The sequence below is a fragment of the Scyliorhinus canicula genome, chromosome 20, assembly GCF_902713615.1.
Source record: "Scyliorhinus canicula chromosome 20, sScyCan1.1, whole genome shotgun sequence".
Classification (NCBI taxonomy): Eukaryota; Metazoa; Chordata; class Chondrichthyes; order Carcharhiniformes; family Scyliorhinidae; genus Scyliorhinus; species Scyliorhinus canicula.
Window position 1 is genome coordinate 59,503,226 of NC_052165.1, and position 18,864 is coordinate 59,522,089.

Below are 18,864 nucleotides of genomic sequence, written 5' to 3' on the forward strand. Positions count from 1 at the left end.
ACGTTAGCATTTATTGCCCATTCCTAGTTGTCCTTCAGAAGGTGGTGGTGCAGACCCTGATGTGTAGGTACATCCACTGTTCAGGAGGGAGTTCCAGGATTTTGCCCCAACAACAGTGAAGGAATGGCGATATATTTCCAAGTCAGCGTTGTGAGTGATTTGGAGGGGAACTTCCAGGTGGTGAGGTTCTTGGGTAACTGCTGCTCTTGTCCTTCTAGGTGGCAGTGGGTTTGGAAGCTGCTGGCCTAAGGAACCTGGGTGAGTTCCTTCAGTGCATCTTCTGGATGGTACACAATGCTGCCTCTGTTCGTCGGTGGTGAAGGGACTTAATGTTTGTGGAATGGGGAGCAATCAAGTGGCCTGCTTAGTCCTGGATGATGTTGAGCCTCTTGAGTGTTGTTGGAGCTGCACTCATCCAGGCAAGTGGAGAGTATTCCATTACATTCCTGACAGGTGTCTTGTAGATGGTGGACAGACTTGGGAGGGAGGTGTGGGGGGAAGGTCAGGAGGTTACTTGCCGCAGGATTCCTAGCCTTTGACCTGCTCTGGTAGCCACAGTAATGGTAACCTCCAGGATATAGATACTCGGGGTTTCAGCGATGGTAATGCCACTTAATGCCATGGGACAATGGCTAGATCCTCTCTTGTAGGAGATGGTCATTGCCTGATACTTGTGCGGCACAAATGTAACTTGCCACGTCAGCCCAAGCCTGGTATTGTCCAGGTCTTACTACAGTTGGACAGCTGCATTGTCTAAGGAGTCGCGAATGGTGCTGAACATTCTGCAGTCATCTGCAAACATCCCCACTTCTGACCTTATGATGGAAGGAAGGGCATTGATGAAGCAGTAGAAGATGGTTGGGCCTCGGACATTACCTTGAGGAACTCCTGCAGTGATGTCGTGGAACTGAGATGATTGACCTCCAACCACATCTTCCTTTGTGGCAGTTATAACTACAAACAGCAGAGAGTTTTCCCCGATTCCCCAGTTTTGCTCGGGCTCCTTGATGCCATACTCGGTCAAATGCTGCTTTGATGTCAAGGGCAGTCACTCTCACCTCTTTGCTTTGAACACAGATTGTGTTCTCAATCAATTTAGGTTCTGCACATGCTCAAATATTAAATATCTGTTCTCAACAGGCAGATTTCAACCCCAATAAATGTGAAATTTTAAACGAGCAAAGACTCAATTTTCTGCCCAGAGGAGTGTAGCGATTCAATTGAGTTAAGAAGAACATGGAGAGACAAAAGAAAATAAAGGATACAATTCCAATTGGGGTGCAGGAGCAGAGGGACTTGGGTGTATGTGTGCATAAGTCATTGAAGGTGACAGGACAGATGGAGAGTTAATAAAGCACAAAGCATCCTAGGCTTTATCACTGAGGCGTACAGTTCAAGTGCAAGGAGGTTATGCTAAACTGACATAAAACACTAGTTTAGGCTCAATTAAAATATTGCCTCCAGTTCTAAGTGTTGACTTTGGAAAGCTGTGAAAGTATTGAAGAGTGCAGTGGAGGTTGTTCAACTGAGGTGTTCAGGAGGGAATTGGATTATCTTAAAAAGCTGAAGAGTAAGGTTATGGGGAGGTGAGGGAATGGGGCTCCATGCATTGCTCATGTGGAGAACGAACACAGATACTGTGGGTGAAACAGCCTTCTTCTGTGCTATAGCAATTCTATGATACTGTGAAATTCTTATTTCTGCTCCTGATGAAATCTTGCCAAAAATATATTTACACCTGAAACATCCTCCTGATGGATCAATCAAAATAACTGCAGAGTTTCAAATATTAATATTAGAACCAGAGTTGAAGCACTTAAGAAAGACTTTACATATTTTTAGTATCCTAGGGGACAATTTTGGGTCAGAAACGTTATTTTGTATGTAAGGCGAGATAATTGTCTATTCAATTCTTATCTGCATCTTTACCACAATGCCATTTCACGGGGTGGCCTTTTTCCTTCCATTTGGTTTTGATACTACTGACTTTATGTGGATGCAATGGCGTTTATTTACGCAGCCAGACACTCAATAAAGAAGGCTGCAATATTGACTTTGCTGTATAAATGTGCTGAAAGTCGATGAAGTTCAAAGGTAACAGCAAAATGGGCGTTTAAGAGAGGAGTTCCAGAGTTTCACCACGCACCCATGGAATGAAAAGTAACGTAACTGAACAACAACAGTCATACTGTCGATCCAAGGTTAGGAGGGGGATGGGGGGCTGAAATCACATTAATTTCCATATGTCATGAATAATTCCATAAACCTTTAAAAGGGACCGGAATGTTTTAGCATCTCAACAAAAGGATCTGCGGCACGTTACTTGCAAGGTAATCATAACGTCATTTAACGGATTTCACGTAGACAGTAAATGTAAAATCCGAGTGTTTCTCTTTCTCTCAGCCCTCCCTCTACATTGCTATGCCCTCCATTTAGAGGTTCAGCAGCTACCACAACATGCATTAGCTTGTGCGAACAGTGGCCGCGTCAACTCTGGCTACTTCATTAGGAGAATCAATTATCTTGGCTATTTCCAAAGACACATCTTCTCCACTTGTATAACACCGGGACGCTGTTTGCCCTAACCCGAGCTGTTGCACCTTGTTTAGTTGGGCTGGCTTCAGTAAATCCGGCACTGTTTGTAATAAAATACATCAGGCTGCAGGAGTGGAGGATTCATGAGTTGAAAAGTAAACGCCTATTTCCCCCTCCCTCCAAGTAGGAATGTTGAGACTGCAATTGATATTTGGGGAATGTGTGTGTCTCTTTCCACCATTTATGGTATTATGGGTTCATTCGCACCAGTTCTCAGAGACGTCAAAGCCACACTGCCTAATCTCTCTTTCTCGCAACTCTGTACTTTACTTCACGCCAAGTCCCGCCCCCGCCTGGCGCTGATTGGCACACTGACGTCAGGCAACATTCCATTTCGGAACGTTCCCTGGATGCGGCGCAACTTGTGATTGGCCGAGAGCGGTGCCCTTGCACAGCCTTCGCTGGCGCTCGGTCATTCTAATTGCTTTTTTTGTTCCCTCTTAAAACTGCAACCTCCTCCCGTTAAACTGCAACTAATGAATCAAACTTGACGGACTGGAGGAGGGAAGAGACTGAAGAAAGGGACTTTGGATAAAATAAAGTATCGGCGATGCAAGTCCCGGCGAGCTCAGCTGGCAGCCTGATGTTGAAACACTGCAACTCTCGTTCTTTATTTCTCTTTTTTTTCCCCCGAAAAAAATGGGTGCGTAACAATGTAATTAGGAGGCAGGCGCATGCGTGGCCTTGCAATCGGCCAAAAAGCAGCAGTCACCCGCCTACAAAGAAACCGCTGGCGCTTCCTGATTGAACAGGCAAACCGTCCATCAAAACGAGAGGCTGAGAATAAACCCCAAGTGTTAATTAAGTTGTTTTTATGCAAATTCCCGTGCCACACTCTGCAAATTTAGAATTGCGAAAAGAAAATTACTCAAAACAAATTTGGAAAGAAAAAAAACAGGCCTTTCAATTCTTCACCTCTTTCTTCCCCCACCCACCCACCCACCAACCAAAAAATACACAGTACTCACTCCCATCGGCTCCAACGCACGAAAATTCTCCACCATTGTATCACAAAAATCTATTAACCCAGTGGGTTAATTTTTGTCATGGAAAGGATGAAAAGTGCATCTGGCGAATAGCCCCTCCCCAAAAGATTTTCAATCCCTCCACCCTCTGGGACTGAATAAAAGTTTGATAATATTTAAATCGGAGTACATTTCCAGCACAGAATATTTGCTGCATTGGGATTAGGAAGTGTTCTTTGAAACAAGCAACACAACACCCCCACCAATAAACCTAACTAAAAGTTATTTAATTTCAGTTCCATCTCAGGTTTGCTATACCGAATTTTGGGGGGGGGGGGGGGGGGACTTTTCAAATGCTTTGAAGCAACTCTGTGCATGTTTAGACTATTGAACAGAAGCATGCAACTGCTAAAGTTAGTTGCACAATTGTGTGCAGTTTTTGGGGGGGGGGGTAAGGGGTTGGGGGGGGGTAAGGGGTTGGGGGGGTGGTAAGGGGTTGGGGGGGGGGTAAGGGGTTGGGGGGGGGTAAGGGGTTGGGGGGGGGGTATAAGGGGTTGGGGGGGGGTCAGGGGTTGGGGGGGGTAAGGCCGGGTGTGGGGGGGGTAAGGGGTTGGGGGGGTGTAAGGGGTTGGGGGGGGTAAGGGGTTGGGGGGGGGTAAGGGGTTGGGGGGGGGGTAAGGGGTTGGGGGGGGGGTTAAGGGGTTGGGGGGGGGGGTAGGGGTTGGGGGGGGGTAAGGGGTTGGGGGGGGGGGTAGGGGTTGGGGGGGGGGGGTAAGGGTGGGGGGTGGGGTAAGGGGTTGGGGGGGGGTTAAGGGGTTGGGGGGGGTAAGGGTTTGGGGGGGGGTACGGGGTTGGGGGCGTACGGGGTTTGGGGGGGGTAAGGGGTTGGGGGGGGTGTAAGGGGTTGGGGGGGGGGGGTGTGTAAGGGGTGGGGGGGGGGGTAAGGGGTTGTTGGGGGGGGGTAAGGGGTTGTTGGGGGGGTAAGGGTGTGTGTTGGGGGGGTAAGGGGTGTTGGGGGGGGTAAGGGTGTTGGGGGGGAGTAGGGGTGTGGGGGGGGGGGGTAAGGGGTGTTGTGGGGGGGGTAAGGGGTTGTTGGGGGGGAAGGGGTTGTGGGGGGGGGGGGGTAAGGGGTTGTTGGTGGGGGGTAAGGGGTTGTTGGGGGGCGTAAGGGGTTGTTGGGGGGGGGTAAGGGGTGTTGGGGGGGTAAGGGGTTGTTGGGGGGGGTAAGGGGTTGTTGGGGGGGGTAAGGGGTTGTTGGGGGGGTAAGGGGTTGTTGGGGGGGGGTAAGGGGGTGTTGGGGGGGGGGTAAGGGGTGTGGGGGGGTAAGGGGTTGTTGGGGGGTAAGGGGTTGTTGGGGGGGGTAAGGGGTTGGGGGGGGTAGGGTTGTTGGGGGGGGTAGGGTTGTTGGGGGGGGTAGGGTTGTTGGGGGGGTAAGGGGTTGTTGGGGGGGTATAAGGGGTTGTTGGGGGGGGGGTAAGGGGTTGTTGGGGTAAGGGGTTGTTGGGGGGGGTAAGGGGTTGCGGGGGTAAGGGGTTGTGGAGGGGTAAGGGGTTGTGGGGGGTAAGGGGTTGTGGGGGGGTAAGGGGTTGTGGGGGGTAAGGGTTGTGGGGGGGGGGTAAGGGGTTGTGTGGGGGGGGGTAAGGGGTTGTTGGGGGGGTAAGGGGTTTTGGGGGGGGGTAAGGGGTTTTGGGGGGGTAAGGGTTGTTGGGGGGGGGTAAGGGGTTGTTGGGGGGGTAAGGGGTTGTTGGGGGGTAAGGGGTGTTGGGGGGGTAAGGGGTTGTTGGGGGGGGTAAGGGGTTGTTGGGGGGTAAGGGGTTGTTGGGGGGGTAAGGGGTTGTTGGGGGGGTAAGGGGTTGTTGGGGGGGTAAGGGGGTGTTGGGGGGGGTAAGGGGTGTGGGTGGGGGGTAAGGGTTGTTGGTGGGGGGGGTTAAGGGTGTTGGTGGGGGGGCGGTAAAGGGTTGTGGGGGGGGTAAGGGTGTTGTGGGGGGGGGTAAGGGGTTGTTGGGGGGGGGTAAGGGGGTTGTTGGGGGGGGTAAGGGGTTGTTTGTTGGGGTGGGGGTAAGGGGTTGTTGGGGGGGGGGTAAGGGGTGTTGGGGGGGGTAAGGGGTTGTTGGGGGGGTAAGGGGTTGTTGGGGGGGGGTAAGGGGTTGTTGGGGGGCGTAAGGGGTTGTTGGGGGCGGGTAAGAGGGTTGTTGGGGGGGGGGGGTAAGGGGTGTTGGGGGGGTAAGGGGTTGTTTGGGGAGGGTAAGGGGTTGTTGGGGGGTGGTAAGGGGTGTTGGGGGGGTAATGGGTTGTTGGGGGGGGTAAGGGGTTGTTGGAGGGTAAGGGGTTGTTGGGGGGGTAGGGTTGTTGGGGGGGGTAAGGGGTTGTTGGGGGGTAAGGGGTTGTTGGGGGGTAAGGGGTTGTTGGGGGGGTAGGGGTTGTTGGTGGGGTAAGGGGTGTTGGTGGGGGGGTAAGGGGTTGTTGGTGGGGGGGGTAAAGGGTTGTTGGTGGGGGGGGTAAAGGGTTGTTGGTGGGGGGGGGTAAGGGGTTGTTGGTGGGGGGGTAAGGGGTTGTTGGTGGGGGGGTAAGGGGTTGTTGGTGGGGGGGGTAGGGGTTGTTGGTTGGGGGGGTAGGGGTTGTTGGTGGAGGGGGTAGGGGTTGTTGGTGGAGAGGGATAGGGGTTGTTGGCGGAGGGGGGTAGGGGTTGTTGATGGGGGGGTAGGGGTTGTTGGCGGAGGGGGGTAGGAGTTGGTGGAGGGGGGTAGGGGTTGTTGGTGGAGGGGGAGGGGGTTGTTGGTGGAGGGGGGTAGGGGTTGTTCGTGGGGGGGTAGGGGTTGTTGGTGGGGGGTATGGGTTTTTGGTGGAGGGGGGTAGGGGTTGTTGGCGGAGGGGGGTAGGGGTTGTTGGTGGGGGGGGTAGGGGTTGTTGGTGGAGGGAGTAGGGGTTGTTGGCGGAGGGGGGTAGGAGTTGGTGGAGGGGGGTAGGGGTTGTTGGTGGAGGGGGGGAGGGGGTTGTTGGTGGAGGGGGGTAGGGGTTGTTGGTGGGGGGTATGGGTTTTTGGTGGAGGGGGATAGGGTTGTTGGAGGGGGGTAGGGGTTGTTGGAGGGAGGTAGGGGTTGTTGGTGGAGGGGGGTAGGGGTTGTTGGTGGAGGGGGGGTAGGTGCTGTTGGTGGAGGGGGGGTAGGTGCTGTTGGTGGAGGGGGATAGGGGTTGTTGGTGGAGGGGGTGGGGGTGTTGGTGGGGGGAGATGGTAGAGGGGGGTAGGGGGGGTAGGTGTAGGGGGTGTTGGTGGCAGGGAGATAGGGGGAGGGGGTGGGGAGATGGGAGGGTGGGGAGATGGGGATGAGGGGGTGGGGAGGGGGGGAGGGGTGGGGAGGGGGGGAGATGGGGGAGGGGGTGGGGAGGGGGGGAGATGGGGGAGGGGGTGGGGAGGGGGGGAGATGGGGGAGGGGTTGGAGGGGGTGGGGGATGGGACGGTGATGGGGGAGGGGTTGAGGCTGGGAACGCGCGTGCGCGCTGAGCCACTCCGGCAGGGTTCCGTTGCTCCATCCGGGTCCTTGGCATTAGCATTGGCAGCCGAGGCACAACTTTTTCTCGAGGCAAAGTGAAATCCCGGCGCGCTTGCACCCGCGGAATATAGTCCCCCGGATTCAGCCGCTTGAAACCGTTAACGGAAAAGTCAGGGCCCCGGAGCCACGGCCGCTCCGCAGCTTCGGGCGTCGGTAGCGCGGGGGCCCCCGGAATCGGCCGGCTCGCCCCCGCCCCGACTTGTTTTCGGGAGAGTTTTGTGAAAAATGGCGTAAAGTGAGTGATGAGTCCTGTGTCCGTACTAGCAAAGAGAGGCGAGAACTTGCTTTGCAGACTGTGCCGACTACTTGTTCTTTCGATTGTTTATTGCCGGCGTGTTTATTTATTTATTTATTTCAAAGCTGCTTTAAGTTCTATTGCTGATTATCGCAGGGGCGCCCGTGGGGAAACATCCACGCCAGCAGCCGCCCGCACGCAAACAACTAACTTCATTTCGTTCGGATTCAAAGTGTCTGAAAAAGTGCTTTTGAAGTCCAGCCATGGAGATGCAAAGCCTTCAAGAGGCGCTGAAAGTAGAAATCCAGTGTCACCAGGTAAAAGGAAAAAAATAAACCCTCTTTATTTTTCTTTTTTTTTTGCCCTCCGATGGTCCAAAAGGGAGAATGAGGGAGAGAAGACATCAAACCTATAATAAACTGAGCATTTCTGAGCGGCGCCTTGGGGATGGGGATCAATTTAATAGCAATAGCTCACTGGCCAGGTCGTTTGCATCCCAGATCTTTAACTTTGAGACTAGTTTTTGCTGGTGTTTTTTGAGTTCGGAGCAACAAGGATTTGGAGTAATATTGCGGTTGGCTTGTGTGTGTGTGTGTGTATGTGGTGAGGAGATTAGTACGAGACCTGAATATTTATGAGATGCTCGAAACTGACTCAGTGTTTGCGTGCCTCTTTGTTCCTCCCAATCATGATAACTTATATTGCTCTTTGACCTTTTTTTATATTAAAATCGTATCAATATTCTAATTTTTTTGTTTCTAGAAACTAGTTGCACAGATGAAGCAAGATCCACAGGTAAAAATAGCCGATTCTTTTAAGCCTTTCCTTTATCCTGCGTGTTCGTGAAGACCATCAGAAACTTTATCAGTGCAGATCTCTCTCATCTTGCTAGTCAGCATAGCTGTAGAGTGCATATTGAGCAGCAGCCGTCAACGCTGCATTGTGTCCAAACGGGCAGAGTATTATTAATTTTCCGCCCGGGTCGTATCGCAGACGTGTAAAAAAAAAAAATATTTTTTCCCCCAGAACGGAGAACTTAAGAAACAGCTCCACGAAAGACAATCCCGAATAACATCTCTTAGTGAGAAACAAGTAAGAAATTGGTTTAGTTCTTGGCCATGTATCAATGTGCAGAGTACCGATTTAACATTTGCGATGACTTTCACTAAAAGTAACTGGGGAGGGAGGGATGGGGAGTTGCTAACAATGAATGTGCAACCTTGCAAGGTTGCACAATGTGTGACGAAAGCTTTGTGCATGCAGATTAACTGCTGAAGTTAAAATGTTGGCTTGTACGTGGCGATGAGTTTGCTTTCAAACGAAGTGAAGTTGTGGCGTGCGTTTTTAAGTTGGCGAATTCTGAGGCGTCCATTTTGGATAGGTCGACATATTTTCCAAGTATGAAAAGAGAAGGGGGGACCTGGCAACTAATATGTACGTTAACTTTATAATACCGATTTTTAATCGTACAGTCTCCCACCCAATTCTTGCCGGAATTCTTTCAAATAGTTTATTTATGGTGGGGTTTTTTTTGAGTTACATCGCTCTTACTTGCCGTCTCCTTGTTCTGATTTGACGTGTAATCGGTTGATACGGGCTGAGCATCACTTTCCTTCTTGCGTGAATTTAACGAGCGGGGTATAGATCGGGACTTGATTTATTTTGGGAGAAATTTGATGAAAATATCGAAGTGCGTGAATATTGGTTCCCGAGAACTCCGAAGGCCGACTTTGCATACTTGGAGCAGTTGATGGAGCTTGGCTTCTAGCGGAGAACCCTGATTATTACAATGGAAAAAAATTCAGCACCACGAACAGATGCCATTGAACGCACAGCTTGCTGTGGCTCTGTCCAGCACTAAGCTTATCAGCAATTCCGTGTATTTTTTGCGAAAAATCCAAAATTTTAACCTTCTTATTGTTGTCCAGTTAGCTTATCCATAATGCTCATGAAGCATTCTAAGAGATTTCAAATCCAGTGGCTCAGTATATAGAGTTTTTCTTAACTCAATTGATCTTGTTTCTTTTGGAATGCAGCTTGCAGCACCAAGTTAGTCCTGCATCTTAATTTTGTTAGAGATCGAAATGGGCTATCCTGTAAAGATAATCGTTGATCTTGCTCGTTGGTTTTATGGTGAAATATGTAAAGTATCACCTTGTTCTTTTGCGGAGAAGTAATTTGATTTCTGTTATTTATTTATTTTGCTAGCACATTCAATTTGGTAGTGGAAGCTTCCATTTTGTAAGTAAGGGGTGTTGTGTTTTTTTCTAACATGGAGAAAACTACGGGGTGAAGAAATCGCAATCTGAAATGTGAAGGGGGATGGGGCCTCATTCATGCTTAACATTACCATTTTGATCGCATTGATATTTTTGTGTGTGTGGATGGGGGGGGGGGGGCAAGAGAAGGGAACACGTAGGCTGCTGGTTATGATCACTACGTGGTTGTCAAATCAGTTCTTTTAATTTGCCAAATATCTACCCCCAATCATGGAGGGAAGGCATTTTTTGTTTTTTGATCACTCAGCATTTTTGTACTTGTAGTTAGAATAAAAAATGTATACTAAAAGCTGTAATGCTTGCTTCTACTTTATTCATTACTTAATCAAACTTTTACTTAGGTGGGAAGAGCATGGGATTTTTTGACCAAGTACACTCATAATAGGTAACTATTTTGAAGTACTTTGTTACATTAAAATTTCATAACATGAACTGTAAAGTGCAAATTAACTGCACTTTCATGTAAAAACAGATGAATATTTCTCTCTATGAAAGTGCTTGCTTCCACTGAGTATGATTTTATGCTGGCCAATAGCCTTCCAATACCATGTCAAGTGGACATTCTGCACAAGTGAAACTAAACAATAAATATTAGTGGGCAGTTTGATCATGAGAGCGAAAGCTTCGCACCGATACTTGCCCACACAAGCACCTTTTCAGTCTGTTAACAATTTGGGTACGGATAGTCCTCTCCTCTGAAAGCATTTACTAATTTTGCACACATTAGGGTTTGAACTCAGGATTGAAGCTGGAAATTTATACCTCTGCCTCCATATCATCGTGTTTTATTTTCTCACTCAACTATTGGGGAGCTTGTGATTTTGGTGATTTATTTCCAAGCGAGCAACATAGTTATTGGACTAATTTGTTTTGATGTCCATACTTTGGTCAGATCTTAGAACCATTTTTTGTAAGTAGAACTGTGTTTGGGAAGTGCAAGTCCCTAATGATGTGTCATAACTAACATTCATGCTGAATTTTAGAAGATTATTTATGCACTCTTGAGATTCTGTTTTTTTCAATTTGCTGATCTCATGATGCCGCAATTTAACTGACTTATTCACCACTATTTCTTGCATCTTTCTTGCATCTTTGAAGTGCCAAGCAAAGGTTTATGTTCACTTGGAATGTCATAAATCTTCTGTGAACGAATTGATCACTTAATTCTTCATTCACTTCATGTTATTTTGATTTGCCATTTGAAATTAATGGTAACTTATTGTAGTGTTAGTGATGTTCTGAGATAATGAACTTTGAAAAGTTTATTAAGGCTTTATCCTTATTTCTTTTCTTCTCCTGTACAAAGGAGGTTAAAAGCTTTTGTTCTGGTTTTGAATGTGAACATTTCATTTCATGTTGGATTGACAATAGCATATTGTAATCAAGTACTTTAAGTCACATCAAATTATTAGATTTAATCAAATGAGAAACTTCCAGTAAATTGTCTGGTTTCAATCCAGGATATTTCATAAAAAGATTAATTCATTGCATTATATTACTTAAGGAAACCATATGTATATAATCAATGTATATAATTAACAACTTCCCCTTTCTCCAAACTTGTTTTTCTAAATAAACTGTTACATTTCTGTTTCGTTGAAGGATGTGGTTTTTTTGTAAGATATAAGATTTCCTTCTCTCATTGTGAGTGCTTACACACAAAACAGCCTAAAACCATGAAAATCGATGATGTGTAAAATTGAACAAAATTTGAATTAAGGGATCACAAAACGAAAAGAGGTTTGAAACGGTCAACAGTGAGTAAGGAATAACTGGCCAAATTATTACAGTTAGGACGCAGCAGACAATATCTCTGATATGTAAGAAACAAAAAGTACTTTTGGTGCAAACTCAAACTAATAAGTAATTATGTGGTGGAGAAAAGGTCTTTTTTCAAAACCGATATGCATTTGATACAAATAAATTATGATGAAGCTGATTTGATAGTACTTTACTGCCTTGCCAGTAAATCAGTGATAATGCAGTCTCTTTTTCTGTGATTTGTTACTTGGGCAACTGATGGGTTTGAAATTATTCACTACGTGCTTTCACTGACCGAATGTTGATAGGAAACCCTTTGCCTGCATGAGGTTGTTTAATATAATATAATGTAATGAAGCACAGTAATAATGGTTCTTAGTGTCACTTGACTGTTGTTTGAGCAGAACATTATCCTTCACATAACACATAACATGATATAATATACAGAGAGCCCATTGTTGGTCCAGTGCATAGTGTGTGTTGGTGCATCAGCAACATTGAAATTTTGTTTCTGCTTTACAAAATTTTCAATGAAATGCTGATGGTGTTTACCAATTTTTCATGATTGCAGTTAAGGAAGGTGGCTGTTGTAACCTTGCAGAAAATATTTTCATTTTCTGTTTGCTCACCCACCCATTCTGGCTAGCAGGACAGATAATTCTCTTTCCAGCTTGCAAGACATCTTTTCTCGTTTTTCTCCCTTTATTGCATCTCTTGTGATGCAACTTTAAAAAAATGTCTATGTTGTAATTGACTTGGAATTCTTATCAAGCTCAAAAAATGCTTTGTCCCTTGACATGTCCTATTGGATTAACTGATTATAGGATATAATTAAAATGTTTCTTCTAGCTCAAGTACATCTTCACTTGCAAATAAAATGAAAGCCTGGTAACTGCTTTTCCTTTTGTGTTAGTTTTCACTTGTCACATCACGGTACCTGTGACTACCTTGCCAACATTGCTGTCCTTCATTTGTATGGTTCTTGCTTGGATGTTGTGAGGAGACTTTTCTAGTAGATTATACTGAGTTTCAAACTATCCTTGCCCCATATCCAAAGGAGTTACTGGATGATTTTTGTTTTCTCAAGCTCAGGGGCATTGCGGCCAATTTTAATATGACTAATACCATCTGCTTGCATTCGGCTAAGTCTGCAAAGATCTGCAACTGATCAAGCTATGTTGTTTTTGTGCTTGACACGCAAACAATGTGTCAGAGCAGCATTCACTATTGTGGACCACTAGCATTTATTTATGTAGTCTTCAGCTTGGCTTTTGCATATTCTCTGCATCTTCTCAATTTTACTGCTGCCATTTGATGACTTCTAAAGTTGAGATACCCCGAAGCTAAAATCTAGAATAAAAAAAAAATGCATCTGTATCTTTGAAAATGCTTTGGCAGTGATTAGATCTGAACCTCCTTAGCCATTCCTGTATCAACTGCTTATTTTTTTTGTACAGTTGTAATTTCCAGTATGTCATATAGATCTGCTGAAGCAGCATAGTTCTGGCTGTAACCTTTGACAGGAGCAATGTGGAGGAATGTAGTGTAAAGCAGGCGTTTGTGTTTAGAAAAAAAAAAATACTATTCCAACAAACTGTAGTGAGTTGCTGCTTAAATAGCGGGCAATTAAACGAAAGCTGATTTAATTAATTACATTGTTATTTTGCGTATTATGTGATTGAGTCATATCAGTTGATTTGCTTTAATTATTGTTTCTTGATCAGTGGAAGGCCGATCTGATTTAGCCATTTAATGGGCTAGTTTATTTTGCACCAGCATGTAGTGAAATAAATGGCAATGGCAAAATGTCGAAGTCTAGCTAACATGAAACTTTTTCATGTTAGCTAGACTTTGTAATTTCTGACAGATGTACTTGAAGTCGTATGAGTTGATTTAAGTGTGGTAGAGGATTTAAATGAGCATTTTGGATGACAGTAACTGTGTGTTAGCATGTAACCTGAAAGTCCATCTGTGCCTTTTGTGAGAGAGTTCAGAGCTCTGATTTGAAGTCATTACAGTTAGGCTAAAGATGACTACAATTCATAATATGCTCTACGTTCAAAATTCTTGGTCTGCCTGCTGCAATTGCCACTTTAGTTGAGTTCAAACAATTGTCAATGGTGTTAGAATGTATTTATGTGCAATGATGTTTAACATTTACTTTCAGGACTTGCATTCTGTTAATTTGTTAAGATGAGGAAATTGCAAATTCCATTGTTGACCTCATTTTTTTTCCAGCAAGCACTTTAGAATTAGGGAAGGCAAATTTACACACTACAGCCATAAGTAACCCTCCTTCACATTGTGTCGCCCCGCCCCCCCCCCCCCCCCCCCCCCCCCCCCCCCCCAAATGCCATGATCATTTCCAGCTGCTGGATGCAAGTTTTATGTTTTTTAAAAATTGTGTCTTTCCAGCATGCACCTAAGCCATTATAGGTTCTTGCTGTAAAACTGAAATGAGAATATTTACAATTTTTAGAAATTTGTCCCGTTTGCAAGGCCAAATTATAAATAGATTTTCTTCTTTTTAAAAAGTTATTCACAGAATGTGAGCATCAGCAGCAAGGTTAGCATTTATTATCCTTTCTTAACTGTCCTTGAAAAGTTGCAGAAACTGCTTCAATCTGTGTGAAGTTATTCCCAAAGTACTGGCAGGGAGAGTTGACCAGCATTTTAACCCAGTGGTGTAAGGAGCAAATCTGAATGCTGTGCGAGTTGGAGGGGAACCTGTAGATGGGTGGTGTTCCCACACACGTTGTCCTTCTCCTTCTAGATGATAGAAGTTGAAGGTTTTGGGGGTGCTGTTGCAGAATGGTTGGTCTTGTTGTTGCAGTGCATCTTGTAAATCAGTGGTTCTCAATCCTTTTTTGTTGAAAGACATTTGTCAAATGGATTAGTAATCACTGAGGCACCTCCCATGCCTCCACCTAAATCATAATTCTATATTCTCATGTGGAGAGTGTTATACAGGGCATATGTTTTGTTGATACTGTCAAGAAAACAAGTATAGATATCAATGAAATTTTACTTCTTCTGGAGTGTATCTATCCTAGGTGTGACAATGACAAATGTAAAGCATTCTCCATTTGCAGGTAAGACAGGCAAAATATGTACTTTTCCCAGCTACAGTGGTTAGCACTGCTGCCTCAGCGGCAGGGACCCGGGTTCAATTCCAACCGTGGGTGACTGTCTGTGTGGAGATTGCACATTCTCCGTGTCTGCACAGGTTTCCTCTGGTGCTCAAGTTTCCTTCCACAGGGGGTAGCACGATGGTGCAGTGGATAGCACTGCTGCCTCACGGCGCCGAGGTCCCAGGTTTGATCCCGGCTCTGGGTCACTGTCCGTGTGGAGTTTGCACATTCTCCCTGTGTTTGCTTGGGTTTTGCCCCCACAACCCAGAGATGTGCAGGGTAGGTGGATTGGCCATGCTAAATTGCCCCTTAATTGAAAAAAATGAATTGGGTGCTCTAAAATTAAAAAAAAAAGTTTCCTTCCACAGCCCAAAGATGGAGCTGGTTTAGCACACTGGGCTAAATAGCTGGCTTTTAAAGCAGACTGAGACAGGCCAGCAGCACGGTTCAATTCCCGTACCAGCCTCCCCGAACAGGCGCCGGAATGTGGCGACTAGGGGCTTTTCAGAGTAACTTCATTTGAAGCCTACTTGTGACAAGCGATTTTCATTTTCAGGATGTGCAGGTTAGTTGGATTGGCCATGCTAAAATTGCCCCTTGGTTCCCATGATGTGTAGATTAGGTTATGGGGTTTCGGGGATGGAATCAGAGTGGGCCAAGGTAGAGTGCTCTTTTGGAGGGTTGGTGCACACTCTGGTTTGAATGGCCTCCTTCTGCACTGTAGGGATTCTATGATTCTAGTGGCATTTACTTGTGTTTTGGTACCCTTTGTGTTAAGTATCTAGTACTTAAATATTTAGAAAAAAGACTCTTATGCAAAGCTGTAATCAACTAGTACCTAACACTAGCTTTGGATCTACCTGGTGATATTTATGCTGTGTTCAGCGCTCCTCCGTGCGTATTCCCTTGCTTAATGAAACAGCCAGTACAATCTGCGTTGTGCATGTAAATGATTGCAAGCCGCTTATTTGCTTACTGTTGACTGTGTGCCAGAGGCAGTCACCCACATTTGGGAGGGAATGGCTTTGGGATTTCATAAGATAAAGGAGCAATCAGATCTGCTCCGCCATTCAATGAGATCATGACTGATCTGATGTGATAATTCTCAACTCCACTTTCCTGCCTTGTCCCATAACCCTTGATTCACTTACTGAATAAAAATCTGTATCTCGGCCGTGAACATATTCAAGTACTGGAACTGATTCTTCAATATCGAACCGCATGAAGTCTGAATGGCACCTGGTCAAACATGGGCAAGGAAACCTACTGCTGATTACCATCCACTGCTATCCCTTAGTTGACGAATCAGTACAGCTGCATGTTGAACACTGCTTTGAAGAAGCACTAAAGGTGGTAAGGATACAGAATGTGTTCTGGGTGAGGGACTTCAAAGCCCATCAGTAAGAGTGGCTTGGTGGCAGCACAGTTAACCTAGCTGACTGAGTCCTGAAGGATGTAATTGCCAGCCTGGGCTTGCAGCAGATGGTAAGAGAGCCAGTACCATATATTCAACAGTCTCCTTGTCACTGATGTATTTGTCGATGTCAGTGTTGTTAGGAATGATCACTGGACAGTCCCTGTGGCAATGAGTCCTGTTTTCACACTGAGGACACTCCATTCTACTATGTGGCACTACCACAATGCTACATGGGACAGATTTGGAACAGATCCGGATATCCAAGTGGCGTCAGCCATCAAAAGCAGCAGATTCTGTTCCACAGTCTAACCTCATGTCCTGGTGTCTTCTTAATCAGTCATTACAAACAAGCCAGTGGATCAACTTTAGTAAAGAGGAGTGCTGAAAACCATGTCATTTAAACACACCTAAAAATGAGTGTCAACCTCACCTACCTACATGCTAAATAGTGGAAAATGTATACTATGGCATAGTTCAAGTGACTAAAGTCCTGCTAATTCTAGTCATGTGGTGGTAGACAATTAACTTAATGGGAGGAATGTCTGCGTGGGTTTCACCCCCACAACCCAAAAATGTGCAGAGTAGGTGGATTGGCCACGCTAAATTGCCCCTTAATTGGAAAAAATAATTGGGTAATCTAAATTTAAAAAGAAACTTAATGGGAGGAAGTGACACTATGAACATTTTCATCCTCAGTGTGGGAGTGAAGGAAGGGACACCATGAACATTTCCATCCTCCAGTGTGGGAGTGCATCATATCCTCATTCAGAACTGTTAAGTGATCCACCTATGGCTCCTCCTAAGATCCCCATCATAACAATTAGTTTGCAGCCAATTTGATTCTCGTCCTATTCACTAACTCTTATGATGGAAGTTGTCATTGACAGAACTATCAAACTTACTTAATCACCAACAACCAATGAGGCATTGGGGTGGCACAGTGGTTAGCACTTGATGCCTCCACAGTGCTAGAGACCTGGGGTTGATTCCGACTTTGGGTGACTGTGTGGAGTTTGCACCTCTGCATGGGTTTCCTCTGGGTGCTCCGGTTCCCTCCCACAGTCCATAGATGTGCAGGTTAGATGGATTGACCATGCTAAATTGCCCATTAGTGTCCAAATAATTAGATGGGGTTACAGGGAAAGGGTGGGGGCTGGGCCTAGGTAGGGTGCTCTTTCTGTGGATCGGTGCAGACTCGATGGGTCGAATGGCCCCCCTTCTGCACCATAGTGATTCTGTGACATTGTTCAGTTTGGGTTCTGCTAGGATAGCCAGGCTCTAAACCTCATTAAAACATAGATCAAGGATCCAAGAACAAGATGAGGTGGAAATGACCACCCTGGACATAAAATCAACGTTTGATTAACAATTGCAATGAACCCTAGCAAATTTGAAGTGGGGATTGGAGTAAAATCTCCATTGGTTGACCTCCAACAATTTTCTGTTGTGCCCAATGCGACTTCAATTATTTCCACCTTTGACATTGCCAAAGGTGTTCCTGTGTCCTAGGTCCAAACATCTTATTACTGTTTAATCACTGACCTTCCCTCCATCATAAGGTCAGAAATGGAAACGTTCACTGCTAGCTACATTATTAAGCATAATTTGCAACTCCTCGTATAACAAAGTCTGACTGCATGCAGCAAGATTGGGCTGCATTCGGGCTTGGGCAATGGCAAGTAACACTTATCCTAGCACACAAGTATCATGACATCTCAGCAGTGGCATTGTTCGGCTATTTCAAAGGGTACTTGGTGTGGGAGGTATAAACTAGACGGTGAAAGGATGGCTGGCCTGAATTGCTCAACTGGAGAAATGGTAATTGAAGTATTAAAACCTACTTCCAGGTTCAAATTTGCTGTTTTGAAGAGCTTGTGATGCTACCCCCAACTATCCATTCATTTGAGGTGCAATACTTATTCGGACAGACTTACGCACATGTAATACATTGACTGACATAGAATCATAGAATTTACAGTGCCGAAGGAGGCCATTCAGCCATAGAGTCTGCACCGGCCCTTGGAAAGAGCACCCTACCGAAGTCCACACCTCCACCCTATCCCAGTAACCCCACCCAACCTTTTTTGACACCTAAGGGCAATTTAGCATGGCCAATCCACCTAATCTGCACATTTGTGGACTGTGTGAGGAAACCGGAGCACCCGGAGGAAACCCAAGCAGACATGGGGAGAACATGCAGAGTTTGCAAAGACAGTGACCCAAGCTGGGAATCAAACCTGGGACCGCAGAGCTGTGAAGCAACAGTGCTAACCACTGTGCTACTGTGCCAACATGGTGCTATTCTACTTTCTTTTTATCTTCCCATGCTTTAAATTGCTTATTCAGTCCACATGAAGTATTTTACACAAATACAAGAATGGCACATAATCCATGTGGGTTTTTGAAATTTCTGGATGTCATCAGTGCAGCTTTATTTGCATGCTTGGATTATGGTAACTGTGAAAATGTAGGTACCTTGCATGCCTAGATTCAGATTACATATAGAAGTTCAAATAAATGATGCATGGCCAGATGTGAGTGGATCTTTAGCTTCTATCCAGTATGTGCTGCAGGTGGATAATTCTGAAGCATGTTAAGAATAAAATTCCATAACAATTCAGAGTTTTTAAATTTCAGGCTCACTTTGTAAATTGCTGGCAACAGCACTAACTTTTATTTTTTCCCATGTTACAGTAGTTTGTGTAGCACTAACTTAATTTGAGAAAATAAACTTTGTTCTGCTAAGCCAAAAGGGAGACAGTAAGAAACAGTTTGACGATGAACTGTCAGGGCTTTTTCAGAGACTTGAAATTGTCTATATCATTAAAACCTCCTGAGTTTTCACAGGCACTGATCTAGTTCCACAAGTATGCACTGTCATTCAGTTCTTTTTCTTTCTTGATAATTTTTCATGTGTGAACGAAGACCAT

The 18,864-nt window shown here is 45.7% G+C and overlaps 1 protein-coding gene across 1 annotated transcript in view; it reads left to right on the forward strand.

Annotated features, from left to right (window-relative positions):
• Positions 1 to 7,169: 7,169 nt before the first annotated feature.
• phf21b (PHD finger protein 21B) overlaps positions 7,170 to 18,864 on the forward strand; it is a 222,109-nt gene continuing 210,414 nt past the window's right edge. The window contains exons 1-3 of the mRNA XM_038781394.1: positions 7,170 to 7,663; positions 8,109 to 8,141; positions 8,373 to 8,438. Of these exons, the coding sequence (XP_038637322.1) occupies positions 7,610 to 7,663; positions 8,109 to 8,141; positions 8,373 to 8,438 (153 nt within the window). The 5' untranslated portion in view covers positions 7,170 to 7,609. The remainder of the gene's footprint in view (positions 7,664 to 8,108; positions 8,142 to 8,372; positions 8,439 to 18,864) is intronic.